Source organism: Acinonyx jubatus, chromosome A1 (genome assembly GCF_027475565.1).
Source record: "Acinonyx jubatus isolate Ajub_Pintada_27869175 chromosome A1, VMU_Ajub_asm_v1.0, whole genome shotgun sequence".
Lineage (NCBI taxonomy): Eukaryota > Metazoa > Chordata > Mammalia > Carnivora > Felidae > Acinonyx > Acinonyx jubatus.
The window spans coordinates 27,944,988-27,959,739 of NC_069380.1; the positions used below are offsets into that span (position 1 = coordinate 27,944,988).

At 36.1% G+C, this 14,752-nt stretch overlaps 1 protein-coding gene across 9 annotated transcripts in view; it reads right to left on the reverse strand.

Moving 5' to 3' along the window:
• Positions 1-4,322: 4,322 nt before the first annotated feature.
• Positions 4,323-14,752, reverse strand: part of DGKH (diacylglycerol kinase eta) — a 186,214-nt gene continuing 175,784 nt past the window's right edge. For all 9 annotated transcript variants that reach the window (XM_053216075.1, XM_053216082.1, XM_027064918.2 and 6 more), the window contains one exon: positions 4,323-13,827. In XM_053216075.1, the coding sequence (XP_053072050.1) occupies positions 13,738-13,827 (90 nt within the window). In that variant the 3' untranslated portion in view covers positions 4,323-13,737. The remainder of the gene's footprint in view (positions 13,828-14,752) is intronic.

The window sequence follows — 14,752 nt, forward strand, 5'->3', positions numbered from 1 at the left end:
CGCATTCTCTTCCTCTGTGCTCCCCACGTATGTGGTGGCGTATTTTTTTCATCGCATGCCACTCTGTTACAATAAACTGTCTTCGTCACTTGACGGTAATCTCAAAGCATTACTCACAGCTCATTACCACTGGGGACAACACCTGCCATGCATTAGGTAACAAGTGCTTGTTGGTGAACTTCAAGGACTCATTGCTATAAGGATAAACTAAACTGTATTTCACCATTAAGAATTCCCCCTCCTGGGGCATGTGGGTGGCTCAGCTGGTTAAGTGTCCAACTTTAGCCCAGGTCGTGATCTCATGATTCGTGGGTTCAAGCCCCACGTTGGGCTCTGTGCTGACAGCTCAGAGCCTGGAGCCTGCTTCGGATTCTGGGTCTGCCTCTCTCCCTCTCTCTCTCTCTGCCCTTCCCCTGCTCGTGCTCTTCCTCTGTCTCAAAAATAAGTAACGTTAAAAAAACAAAAAAAAGAATTCCCCCACCAGATGGATCTTACTAAAAAATAAAAGAACTGAACTATTGTTACATGCAACGGTTTGGATGAAATCTCCACGGAATTGGGCTGGGGGGTGGGGGTGGGTGGGAATAAGTTGTATACTGTATGATTCCATTAATATAAAATGAAATGGCAAAATTATAGAAGTGGAGATACAGAGGATGGAGGCAGGAGGGAAGTAGGTGTGGCTATAAAGGGCAGCTTAGGGGATCCTTGTATGGCCTTGGGATGAAAGAACTGTCCAGCATCTGGACTCTGTCAGTGTCAACAGCCTGGTTGTGATATTGTACTATAGTTGTGCCGGATGTTATCATAGGGGGGAAATGGGTGAAAGGTACACATGATCTCTCTCTGTACTATTTTGTACAACTGTATGTGAATCTACAATGATCTCACAATAAAAAGTTTAATTAAAAAAATAAGACTTTCTCCCAGAAAGAAAGTAGGCTTCACACATTCTCCAAATGCATTCTTTTTATTTTGAGAAGGACGATCTCAAGGCAGTGCCCTTTGGGAAAGGCATCTCTCATCATCATGTACATCGAGATCAACCATTACTCCCAGCAAAGTACAAAAATACACACATCAGTGACTTCCGTACAATAAATACATAATCATGCATCCCACAATAAAAGGCACGGAAAACTGGTCACTTAGTAGTCATAAAAATTACTAGCTACATTAACAAAGCCAACCAAATTATCTGTATAAGTAACTGTAACAATATATTCCAAAGGTGAAAACACATAAAACATCTTTAAAATAGTATGCAATAAATATCTCAATTGTATATATTTAAAAAATTATGCATTGTAAACAGCATGTAAACAAACAAAACACATTTCCTTACCATTATTAAAAGTAATTAGAGCCAAAGTTATAACCTCTGCTCTGTCAGGTATATTTCACTGGCAAATGTGCTAAGCAGTTAAAAGTTTCACTCTTTTCTGCAGCAAACAGAGCCCGTTGTGTAATAATAAATAGACATGATCTGCATCTTTCAGATACAAGTAAAAATTTCAAAACAGACTACCAAAATGTAGTAAATTCTTAACTATAAATAATATGGCAAAGGCTAGAGTAAAACTATCTTTTGCAATGTGAGGGACAAAAGGAGCTACACTGTCAGGTTTTCAACATGATAATAAACAGGAGGCAAATAATTATGATTATCTTTATGGGAAGGTAAGTTAAGTGTCCAGCCAAGTCTCCTCCTTTTGTGGACCTTTTACAGTATCGAACAAAGAGTAAAATTGTATCAAACTAAAAATTTCTTTTCCTAGAGAAGGAAGAAATGGTTGATACTTTATTTATATTGATGGGAAAGAATGACTTCAAAATATGCCTATCAAAAGGTAAAAATACACACACTTAAGGTTTTTTCCATACTTACTGACAATATTTTTTTTTCCTTCTCATAAAGGAACCCTATTGCCTAACCATCAATAAATATGCAGAGAAGTTAATTTTTTATAAGTCAAATATTTTTGCTTTCTTTCATCAGTATCAGTGCATTGTGGCATACAAATACTTGTAGTATATTTACTATATGCTCAGATAAGTATGCTACCTGTTAAATATTGTTACTCTCTACTCTCCATTAAAAATTATAAATAATTGAGGTGGAAATATCAACCCATTAACTTCAAACAGAGTCTTTGAACTATACTAGAAAGCATTACTTTATAATTTTTTTCCTTCTGCTGTGGGTTTACAGCCATACCTCATATATTTTGGTGTATGGCATTAATAGGGATATATGCCTTTCTAAAATGGACTTGAAATTGAATTCATGTTCTGGAAATCTATTAGCCACTTGGACCACACATAGCACCTACAGAGATGGGGTTCTACGGGATTGATGAAACATATACTTGACGAGTGATGGCGAAAAATTATTTATGGCTGACCTGAAAGTGCAAAAACTGGACATAAAAATGGGATTAATTCTTCATGACGCAAAGTTTGTTTTTTGGGGTGGAATGAGATTATTCTAAAATAACCTGAGGAACATTTGGTTTAAACAGTGTCCCCCCAATTTCTCAGACCGTAGAAAATAATTCTGAAGACAGACTATTTTATTGTATAACCAGCATCTAATCAAGTGCCCCGTACAGAGCAGGTGGAAAAATGTCTCTTACATGAGCAAAGGAAGAGGGCATTTAATTTAATTACATGCATTTTTGATTACTATTTAACTTTAGGAATTATTAACTGTAAAGAATTTTTGTGTTGACCTCTATCACGATTTGGGGACGTGGCTGAAGTGTTTTATAGAATCAGAAAAGAACAAAACAAACGTTTAGGTAATAGATTTTAGTCTTTATGTTCTAGAAGGGGGGACAACAGGCACAAACAAGCCATCTTACATTTGCATCATAAAAAATCAAATAATCCTTAGCTATAAATGACCTGAAATCACACCAATTCAGCCTAGATCTCTGGTTGGCTATTACTTTTGAGAAACTTTCACCTTCATTATTAGTTCTGATTCTTTCCCAAATATCCTTCCTTATTTTGTCTAGGTGATCAATGCATGTGTTTATATAGACTGTAGACACTAAATGTGTCTGCGAAACAGCAAGGTGGTCTTTAGGGCATATGCATGAATTACAAACAAGAATTTGACAGCGATTTGAAAATTTTGTAAGCCTCGGTTTTAGAAACAAGAATTCAGGTTTGGTCAGATTTGGTAAACACTTCTGACGAAGAACTAACAAATGATTATCCTTTTCAAAACAATCTCTCTTCCTTGATGTTTATCTCCTATTGGCACGTGTGCCCAGAGTGCACACATGCTCACCTGCTCATGAATACACACATCCCTCATGTGGCTCAGGGAAGTCTAAGCTTGCATTGTGAAAGTATAAAATTATGGAGAAGTTTGGGTTCCATAGGACCTGCATTCTTTCAAAAACATTTATTGAAGTCTTATTATATGGTAGTTTCACACTGAGACTACAAAGGTGGAGAAATTTGGTAGGGGGAGGAAAGGCAGGCACACACACACGCACACACACACACACATGAAATTACTGAAATGTGATGTTATTTTAACAGAGAAAGTTTCAAGATGCTATGCAACATGAATGAAATACTTAACTTTGGGAAGTCAGGTAGAGCTCCACGGAAAGTTAAATCTGAACTGAGTTTTGAATGAGTTATCTATAGCAAGTGATTATGCTAAGGCAATGAATTACAAAAGGCCTCTAGAGGAAATGGTGGCTGAGGATGGGAAGAGGCAAAGCCATAGAGACCCTTATCTATCACAGTAAGGGGTTAGGTTGCTATGCTCCAAAAAAAAAGAACCTACCTAAGAAATTGTAGCAAAGGAATGACAAAGAAAATGCATTTCAGAAAGACCACTCCCACTCCGTTCAACCATGTGGAAGATGAACTAGAGGTAGGAAACAATGTATGTAGGAAAACCGGTTGCTGAAAAACTACAGCAAAAGCACAGGAGAGAAAAATCACGAAGGTCTGTATTGGCAGAGGGCTGAACTACGGCAATGGAATTATCACTTTACTGCATATAATTAGAAATGGAACATAAAATGCCAATGCAACTTTTGAGACGGACAAAAAATGAAATATGCAACTGCATAAATACTGAGAAAACTTTGATATATGAAATGCTTTTGCAAACACAATCCAAAAACAAGATTGGGGTTAAGCACTTGTTTTGTTCCATATTTGTTTTTGTTCCATATTTTAGTTCAGGAGTTTCTTGGCAGAAGCAGGCAGTCACATCATGTTGCTATGAAAATTATGTCATCTCAAAAGCTTTTTGAAAGCTTTTCAAGTCAAAGAAGGAGAGGAAACAAAAGAACTGTCCAAGTTCGCAATTCATTCATCATTATGTATATTAAAAAATCGCTGCACAACAGATTTGTAAACAGGGTAGGTTCTAACAGAAGTTATAATTAATGGTAATTATACTAGGGCCGTCTGTATATCAGGTTATTGTGAGACACAAATACCCAGAAAAATAATTTCTTCCCGTCACTCTACCAAATCATTCTGGAATTGTTTAGAGACCCGTCTTCATGAAAACTAGGCTGTGTCATTAAGACAGATCCAAATCCCATGCAAACGAGTTCTGCTTTGGTCTTTTCTCTATATCATCCAGTTTACAGCCTCTTATAATTTCAACATTTTTAGGGGAAGGGGATGTAACAGGACTTTCAAGTTATCATATTATGCTATATTCAGGACAAATTTTTAAGTTATCAGTTAGTGACTGAATTCAAATGTTAGGTAAAAATAGAAGGCAATATTCACTTACCTTCATCGATATTTAATGACTTTAACATGGTTATTCGATTTTTTCCCCCTAAATTGTACTCAGATTTCCATTATGGCAATAATTAAAATAATCTCCAGTTTAGTTTCTTTATAGGAAGTTTTGCAGGTACTTTTCATGAGGGAGTACCATTCCACAGCCAGGAAATGTAGCTAACGATCCATGCTTCAGATCAAACAGCAAGAAAACCATTCAGAATTCATTTAGTACAGAGAGCAAGCGATGTCACAGCATGAAACAAGTAAGTCCCGTATTTCATTTTTGTAACCACTGATTTAAAGTGACATTTTTCTCTTTTGGGTGTTAATCTAAGAAAAGACATGAAGGTCTTAATTAAAAAAAAAAAAATCAACCAATCTGCTACTATACAATGGTTGTTTGCGGTGAGTGTAGAAAAAACAAAATGAATCTGAATTTCTGAAGATTTTAGAAATGAGACTTTAGCCTGCCTTTAAATGAATAATATGAACCTGTAGTAAACAGGTGAAAATACCCATCCCCTACTCTGCTACAGAGAGGATTAATGTAACTTCACTTTCATTTCAAACGCAACATCAGGGATATTAATCTGGACTTGTAATCTTCAGGCTATAGTTTCGGAAGTCTTTCTTTGTATATCAAATGACAGTGGGAAAGAACTGGGAAATTTAAGGGGCGCCTGAAGGGCTCAGTCGGTTGAGCGTCTGACCGGCTCGGGTCCTGATCTCGCAGCTTGGGAGCTGAAGCCCCTCATCAGGCTCTCTGCTGTCAGAGTGGAGCCTGTGTCAGATGTCTGCCCCTCTCCCACTCACGGTCTCTGTGCTCTCAAAACAAATACACTTAAAGAAAAAACAACTGGTAAATTTAAGTATGATTCACACTTACATAATTTCTTCGGTAAAAGAAGAATTACCAAGTACTTATAATTGATCATTTTGAGTGCTATGTCTCATTGGGAAAACTGCAACAGCTAAACATACATAGTTTGTAGAAAAGGCATACGAGCCAGTGCCAGAGTCACTTACAGAACCACCTAAATCTAAACCATATACCCATCTGCAGAATCATACAATTCAGCTATTTATAATATTGTAAATTCTAATAATCTTTTGTTGTTTCAAGTAAAAGGAAAATCTATCACTGCTAACAAATCTCAAGGCTTAGCAGGTTCATGAAAATCTCTTCAACCGGTGTGGTATGGTCTGATCCACATTTACAAATATTCTATAGGAACTAGCTAAGTCCTCCTGACTCATTCTCCTTCTGTCAATCACAAAGTTGACAAAGCACAGACATTCGCTTTGTAATAAACACAAATGATGAGGTCATCCAAACTACCTGCCTAAATGACTTCTAAACTGCAACAGTGGGATGAGCTCCCTGAATTCATTGGCTATTTTGGTAACATACAGATACAGTCTCAGACATCATCGGTGTAACTATTTTGGGTTTTGTGGTATTGTGCCTACTAGACATGGAACACATGTTCTGTGTTTCTACCATACAAGGTGAAAGATATCTATGTTCAAACTATTCATTTCCAAATCTTTGGCAAATATCCAGCTCAAGCTCCATTTTCTTTATAATGTTTCCATATTTCCATATAATGTTTCTCATATGTTTTTTTCTGCCTTTAATCATTGCTTATACAACAGTAAAATTAATACAAAACTCCGTATCTTTAAAATTATAGTAAATTCTTAATCTCCTACTATTGTTCTTAAATCGTTCACAATTCACCTATTGCTCACACTGTAAAACAATAAAATGGTTGAGTTTAGGGCTAGTTAAATTGTTTTCTTTGGTATGCAACATTGCCTCACCTTAAGTCAGAACATGTTTTTATTCTGGTTGGTAGGTTATGCCCTTATGTTTTCAATTTCTAGCTTTTTAAAGAGTTGAACAGAGAATACTTTTTTAAAACAAAAATAACTCAAAACTCAATTCAAGCCTCACTGACTTAATTGACAGAAACAAATAAACCATTAACCATCATGGTTACTATTTGTAAAGTAGACAAGAGTCAAATGCAAACACGTGTTTAAAAATATTCACCCTGGAATCTAAAGCTGGCCCCTTGAAGTACGCGGTATTTTTGGGGTTTGAGAATTTCAATGTTCAGTTTAGTGTTATACTGGCATACAATCACAGAGCTCTCTCTCTTTTAAAAGAAAAATGGAAAGTTTATCACAGAAGTTCTGACTTGAAGATAAAATATATATTGGCAAAATATAGCACAGTGAATCCCTTGGTTACATTAAATTCTTAATATTGGTGATTTTATTTTGGCTTTATGCCTTTTTTCTATATGTATTTTAAATATGCAAATTATTTTTTAACAAAGTCCCTATTACTATTCAGTTACCTACGATGGTAAAAACAGAAAAATACCATTTTTTTTAAGAAGGAAAAAAAACTGGGCATCTGTTTGACAGAAATGAGTACTTCAAGTACGTAAGTAAATCGTTAACAGAGCTATTATACCCTAAGCCACAGCAGTAACAAAGAAAAGAGCTAGAATATGCATTTTGTATAAAGATTAAATTTCACAACATAATAAATAAATGCACTGATTTATACAACTTGAGAAAACCTTCTACTGATGATCACAAGTAATACTGTCTTATTATTCAGTTTGTTGATATGAGCACTGCCTCACACAGAGATTCAAAGGTAGAATTCTCACCTCCAAAGCCACAAAATATACAAAGCTGGTTTGTTATTAAATATTTTGTCTGCCAAAATTCCTGCAAACTAAAATACATCTTGGCAGTTTGAATAACCAGCAGGATAATTATTTTGGTATCAAAAGATAAGAAAAATTTTAATATGAAAATTAATAAAACCAGTAAAAGGAGAAACCTGTTGTATAAATAGACATTTTAACACAAAAGTGAGACTTTTATCTCACTTAAGAGGAAGAAATAAATTTGATACAACTTACGTGAAGATTTGAAAATAATTATCATATCTTCCCAGCTCTAGATAAATATATTACTCCAATTTATTAATCATCTTCAATATACAATATATAACTCACAAAACTGGGAATGTTACAATACCAAAACCTTTCACAGCACTAGTTACCAGTTACCAGAACTGTAAGAAATCTTTAGCTACATATCAGCTTAATACTTAGAATATACAAATAGATATGGCTAACCTGTGGTAAACAATAGTGCAAACAGTAAGGACCACAAAATATATTCTTTTTCTTTTTAGCTTGTTTATCTAACTGCATTATCCTACTTCAATAGCATCATCAATGGAATATGAAACTTATCTTAATGCATTTTAAAAGTATCCCTATGTTCTTTTAGGTATGGTTAATTTACCCTTGAAATGCAGTTCCTATGAAATACCCAGGCTATTTATAAATTCCTATACAATGAATAACTTGTAGCTAAAATGAAATATTTTAGGTGGAGTTTTTATAGCTTTTAAGTAGTGGCTTGGTTTCTATTTTTCCAACTTAAACTTGGATATGCATAAGAAATTAAGAGAGAAGATATAAATATATGTAAATAGAATATCTTAGTTACATAAGGGGAATCAATCTGTCCATCTACAGTAGTAATATGGGTCTTTATCTTAAACATTGTTACTGAGTTTAACGAAGTCTCAGTTACTGTTAAAGTTATTTTCCCGAAAATAACAGAAAGAAGTATAGAAATAGGTACAGTCCAGCTGTCTTTTATCTCTCTGTTCTCTGTAATGATAAACATTTACAGTTTTTTCTTCTAACAGAAATATCTGAAAACAAAATCTGAAGACAATAACAAAGAGGAACAATAACAAAGGTAAAGAATCCTTTGGGTATTATAAAAACCAATAATCTTTGCCTTTTTAAAGTTTTGCGTGTTTCTTTAAGAAGGCATCCGATTGCAAAGGCATTGTGTTACCCATCTGACACAGAGATTGCTACACAAAAGTCACCTGGGAGATGCCATAGCAGAGACGGGTCCCAGGCCCCATGGCCCTCAGCAAGGGGAAGCCAGAGGGGGAGAGGTGAGGCTACCGAGTGCTGTGGGAACTGCCCAGAGAGGTTATTCCATTGACCAATAGTTAGTATTTGAGGAATCTTCACTTTTCACTCTTTCCAACTGACTTTAAAAGCTTGGTGTTTTAAAACTGCCACTTGTATTATTATCAAACTCTGAACCCATGGTTTTACCCAACTTGCATCTGAAAAATGCAGGATGAGTTCGTTTGGCAGGAAGAGGGCAGGAGAGATCCTAAATGTCAAGGTTGAGAGATGTAACATTTAAGGAACTTTAGTGAAAAACTATATCCTTGTAGGATTCACATGTGTAGAACATGAGAGTCCACTGTGTTGTCAGTTCAGTCAGAAATAACAGATGATGTACTTTAGAAATGATGTATATATAAGTTTCCACTGTAATTTTCTAAGTCATAGCTTTGCATGAATATTTTCTTTCTTGATGCCTGTTAAAAATAACTTCTATCAAGACTCAAGTGGTGCCCTCTTTATTCATTAAAATTAGCTAAAGAATCTGTAGCCAGTAATGTTTTGGTAAATGATATCAATATGTAAAAATTATTAAGTGCAGGATTACTGACAATATATCATTGGGAAAGATCTTACTACAGAATAAAATAATTTGTATTTTGAGGATCAAAATATATCTCAGGTACTATTTTAAGGAATTATTAACTGTCTGAAAATCAAGATAAATTAGCCTTAAAAAAAAAAAAAAAAGTCCAGCAAAACACCACTTCCCGAGAGCTTTAATGACACATTCACTTTACTTGGAATCATTTTGGCTCTTTTTTTTTTTTTTTTCCATGCTTACTGGCTCATTTAATGTGTGTGTGCTGTTTGTATCCTCAAGCATGAACTACGTCAACAGGATAATCTGCTGATAAGAGAAAGTGAAATGTACAAGCTGTAGGAGACTGACCTGGTCTTTACTTATCTCCTTACATATTCTTCTGAAATGTTCCCTGTGACTTAAATTGTGAACAAATGAGAATGTGACATTAGCAAGAAACTGAGCAAATGTATATTGTTAGTGACTTCAACATGAGGTAGGGAGCTGGAGAGAGGCCAGTTATGCCCGCCAGCCCATCCCCTTTCTATCTTAGTTACCCAAATACAACTCCTGGGTAGGTAGGGTTTATCTAGAACCAGAATTAGGAATAAGCATTCAGAAGAAAACTTAGCAAAGGGGATGAATGAGCTAAAGCTCCTTTCTGGGATTTCTAGGAAGTAGTGGGATGGGGAGTGAGCTATTCGAGGGCTTTTTGAAGCATTCGGATCCCTAATACCTGGGAGCGATAAAATGTGGCTAGGCCAGTGCTAACCACCACCAAATCTTGTTTACAAAGAAGATTGAAATTCAGTAGGTCTGGGGGGACCTGAAATTCTGCATTTCTATAAGCTCCCAGGTGGCATGGATGCTGCTGGCCCAGGGACCATGTTTGAGTAGCAATGATCTAGACCAGTGTTGGCCAGTACGATTTTTGCAATGATGGAAATGTTTAACACCTGCACTGTCTATTGTAGTTACTGCGCACTTGAAACGTGGCTGGTGCAATGGAGAAATTAACTTTCTAATTAAATTAATGTAAATTTAAACAGCCACATGTGGCTAGTGCCTATAATACTGGACAGCAAGGGTCTCGACATTCACAGGTCATCTCTTCTCAGCCAGAGCAATCTATATCACGGTCCCAAAATCATCTAACCCGTCCGTTCATTTAGATCAGCAAGTTTCCTTTTTTAAACTGTGAACTGTAAAATTCGTTTTCTTTAAATTGTTTTCTTCCTAGCACTTTGTTCAGAGGATCCGCAACAGGCACTCAAGCGGGGAGAGGTGAAAGCAGTCATTCTGTAGTATGGAAGTTGATGAAGAAAGGGTAACAAAGAGTAGTGAGAATCTGAGCAACCATCACTGCATTGGGCATGTGGGAAATGGGAGGCCAAAAGCTGGCAAGGAAACTCAGAAAGGGAGGTGGAATAACACTGAAGGGAAGAATTGAGTCCTTTGAAATTTTACTTAGGCCTGACCCTTCTTGAAAAGCAAGTTTTGGAATGCCTGGCTGGCTCAGTCACTGTAGCATGTGACTCGGTCTCGGGGTTGTGAGTCAAGGCCCATGTTGCGTAGCGAGATTACTTAAAAATAAAATCTTGAAAAAAAAAAAAAGGCAAGTTCTTCCTCACGGAAATAAGACTTGAAGGAAATGGATGCTGGCTGTGATTCCCCTTCACCTCTCCCAAATTATCCAGGTGTGGGAGAGCATAGCGGGGAGGAACAGTACAGTCACAGCTGACAGTCAAGAGTAGGCTTAAGCTTCTCACCTCAGCTTCTGAATGGATCAGGGTACAGAGGCCACAACTGCACTCCCCTGAGCTGGGATCACCTCCCAGAGAGAAGCTCTTTCTACTTTCTATTTATAGCTCCATCTACTGTAAGAAGCTGGCTCCTCTGTGAGGCTGACAGGGGCCTAAGGAGGCTCTGAGGATACCATCTTGGCAAACAGGTGTGGGCAAAGTCATGTGGGTCCTACACAGCCATGCATAGACAAAGCATACAGGAAAGATTGCTCTAATTTAATGACAAAAAAAAAAAAAAAAAAAAAGATACTGAAATTGTCATTTTAAAGGATTTTCCTCATCCAAAAGCCATCTGCAGGAAGACTCTAGTTACTAAAGAGTCTAGTAACTGAGGTTTTACAACATAAAGAGTTATTACCTAAGAGTAAAAAGATCAACATCAGCCAAAAAAATATTAATCATTTTTATCTTACTCTCAAATTCTGAACATGTAATAGCTTAAGTCTCTTCTGTTGGCAAAGGGGTATTTTGGGTGAGTGAAAATCAACCCAAAATTCATTGGTGAGTCCCATGCCTCTCTGCACCTACATTTCTCTTTTTGGTAGAGCTGGACAGGTATCTGTGACCTCAGCAGAATTCCGAGACTCTGCCATCTGTATTTTAATTTCACAGGGAAGTGCCTGGAAGAGAGCGGGACAACCAGCAGGGGACAGGGGGTGCGGATTATCAAGGGACTGGAAGAGAAGCCCTTTGATTTCATAGCTGAGGGTAACAATACACTTACTGAGTGAGTGGCTTTTTACTCTTTCATGCTACTTGATATAATTTCCTTTGAAAATTTTCTATTTATTCACAACTTAGACAGGTAGCATATATAGTCAGACATATTTGGTCAGGAACCCATCAGGCTCATTTATTTTTAAGATGTCTTAATTTTGTGATTTGACTAGTAAATATGCAATGTATAAATAAGAATAAAGTGTCAAATGTTTAAACTTCTTTGATACAATTAAATTATGTCTGACGATAGTTCATTTTAAGTGCTTTCCCGTTAATATTTCTCATTAAGCATTTGGCAAATAATTGTCTAGAAAATATCAGTGAGAGTACATTTCAAGATTATGTGTGTTAAGCATGAATATACAAACACGGTATATGTGTATAGACACATATATGTGTATATGTGTATGTGTGTGTATTTGTATCTACAGAGCACCTGCTTAGAAGGCTACTTCATGAAAATTGTTACCACTGGGTCAATACCCTGTTTACTTCTCTTATATAGGAGATTTTGAAATATTACAATTAATTTTTGGTACATAACACCTAAAGAAAGATGGTCTGAGGATATTTTGGTGACTTTTTAACACGTATGCCTTTGGCTTTCAAAGATTCGATAATTGTAATGTTGAATCCTACTGAGCTACACTGAAGTAGAGTGGTTTAGAAACAAGAAAATAATACCTGCCTGATATAAGAATTAGGTGAGATAATAGTAATAATGGTATAAGAATGAGATGAGATAAAAGCCCTTAAGAAAAAATGTAAATCTCTTGTTGGGAAGTTGTGTCAGTAGTCACTCTAGCTAGTGGATAAGTCTGGGTGACCAATTGGCATACGATCAGTATACAAATCCCAGGTGAGACTTTCAGAAAACTGGATGTCAACAGCCCACTGTATTATAAATACAAACAGAGTATTGAATAAACACTAAATTAAAACCAAAGATAAGAACAAAATGTGGGAATTTTGGTTTGGGAAGCTATAACAAGTTTTGTTCGGCAATAGAACACATACTTTTATGAAAATATCCAGAAAATTTTCCTACTGTGCATACCTAGTGTTGATAATAGAGTGACATAAAATTGGCTTGCATAAAATGTGTATCATTTGTTGATTATGGCACAGACACGTGTTCACAAATTCTCAGATACAGAATATTTATCCAAAATCCCACATCAAAGAACAGAAAAGTGCCTTTAACCAACAAAAAGGTACTTAGGCAGTAATAAATTAAATTACATTAAAACTGACATGGAAGCCAAGTTTTAAGATATTACATGTGACATGCAAGAAAAAGAAAGACAATTCAGGCAGGAATGTCGTGCATTAAGATTTGCATTCATTCATAATATTTGAGGGGTTTTAACCATATTCTATGACCACTGAATGCTAGCAAAGTGAGGCGATACCCATCTAACATTCAAAACACAGCTTAATTTACATCTTAATCTCCTAACCAACTATTTTAAGGAAGAAGCCAATGCCTCCAATAGTGAAACTAAGAGTTTTAGCCACATATTGTTATGCAGTCACAGAGTAAGAACATTCCATCTGACCAGGTATAAGGAAAGTAAACATTTCCATCTTTTAGACAATGCAATTGTCTCAGATTCCTCCTACCTTCTTACTTATATGAGCATATTTTAACATGTCAAGTTTGCACAATAAGGAAATGGCTTTGTGGAATGTATTTTTTTGGCACGAAAATATTTTCTAATACCTCAAATCAAAATTTTCACCCACAGCAAAATATCAAGCCACAGAGGTGCTCAGTGGTGCTTACTTTTCTAGGCAGAAGACTACAGAAACAGACAACTGCTTCCAAGAGCTTTGTATTAAGTAGCAATTACTTCCCTTCCAAGGAATAGCACCAATGTGATTACACCTCAGACTGGGGAGTGCTCCTTCCAAGCTCTTTAATTCCCTGGAGAATTCGCTTCATATGGCCCACTTTCGTTATCCCCAGGTCCTGAAAGAAAAGAAAAGAAAAAAAAAGAAAAGAAAGAAAGAAAGAAAGAAAGAGGAAAAAAAGGTGGAAAGAGAAAAAGAAAAAAGAAAGAGAAGGAAAAGAAAGAAGTTTATTGACCAGAGAAGACTGAGGTTTAAATATTTCACCAGCAAATAGTATAATTAGCATCCAGTTCATTAAGTTTAGTTTATAATCAATGATTTAGGAAGCAAAAACTATAAAAGTCAATTTATAAAGCAAAAATTGCCAACCAGTAAAAAAAATCACATCTTACACAAACTCTTAAATGTTAACACTATCATAAATTATACACAATACAGTTCTTCAAGAGTCAAAATTGGTTTCTCCTATTCTTCTTCTTTTTAAAACACAGGTCCTTTTGGGATCTCTGAGAAAAGTGGCATGTGACATCAGGGCATCCACAATTAGTCCCAAGGCAACCATGCACATCCTTCCTAAAGTAGTAAACTTAAAAGTAAAGACTAATCCTAAAGAAAGATATTAGTGGCCACCACCTACATGTGGAATTTAAATGCATTTACAGTTACATTTAGAGTCTTTGATTTGAGTGGTCTATTTAAATACCCTTTCTACTTTGTAATGCAGAAGTATAAAAAAATTACATAAACATAGCTCTCTGTGGGTTGATGCTTTTCCTCAAAACACTCGTGGCTCCTTTGCCTCAGAACTCTCCTTGTTTCTTACAGAACTGTCTTTCTATAAAGAGCCAAGAATTCAATATTTAGCTTTCAGAAGTGGAGGATGGTTCCAGAGTGTGCAGCACACAGCAGGCACCTGGCAAAGAAATATTTGTTGCAGGAAGGAAGGAGATGCACACAAGACAGCCATGATGCTCACTACCTGAAAAACTAAAAGAAAGGGTGAAGGCCTCCAAACTCTGTAATTTCTTTTTTGTTTAATTAGC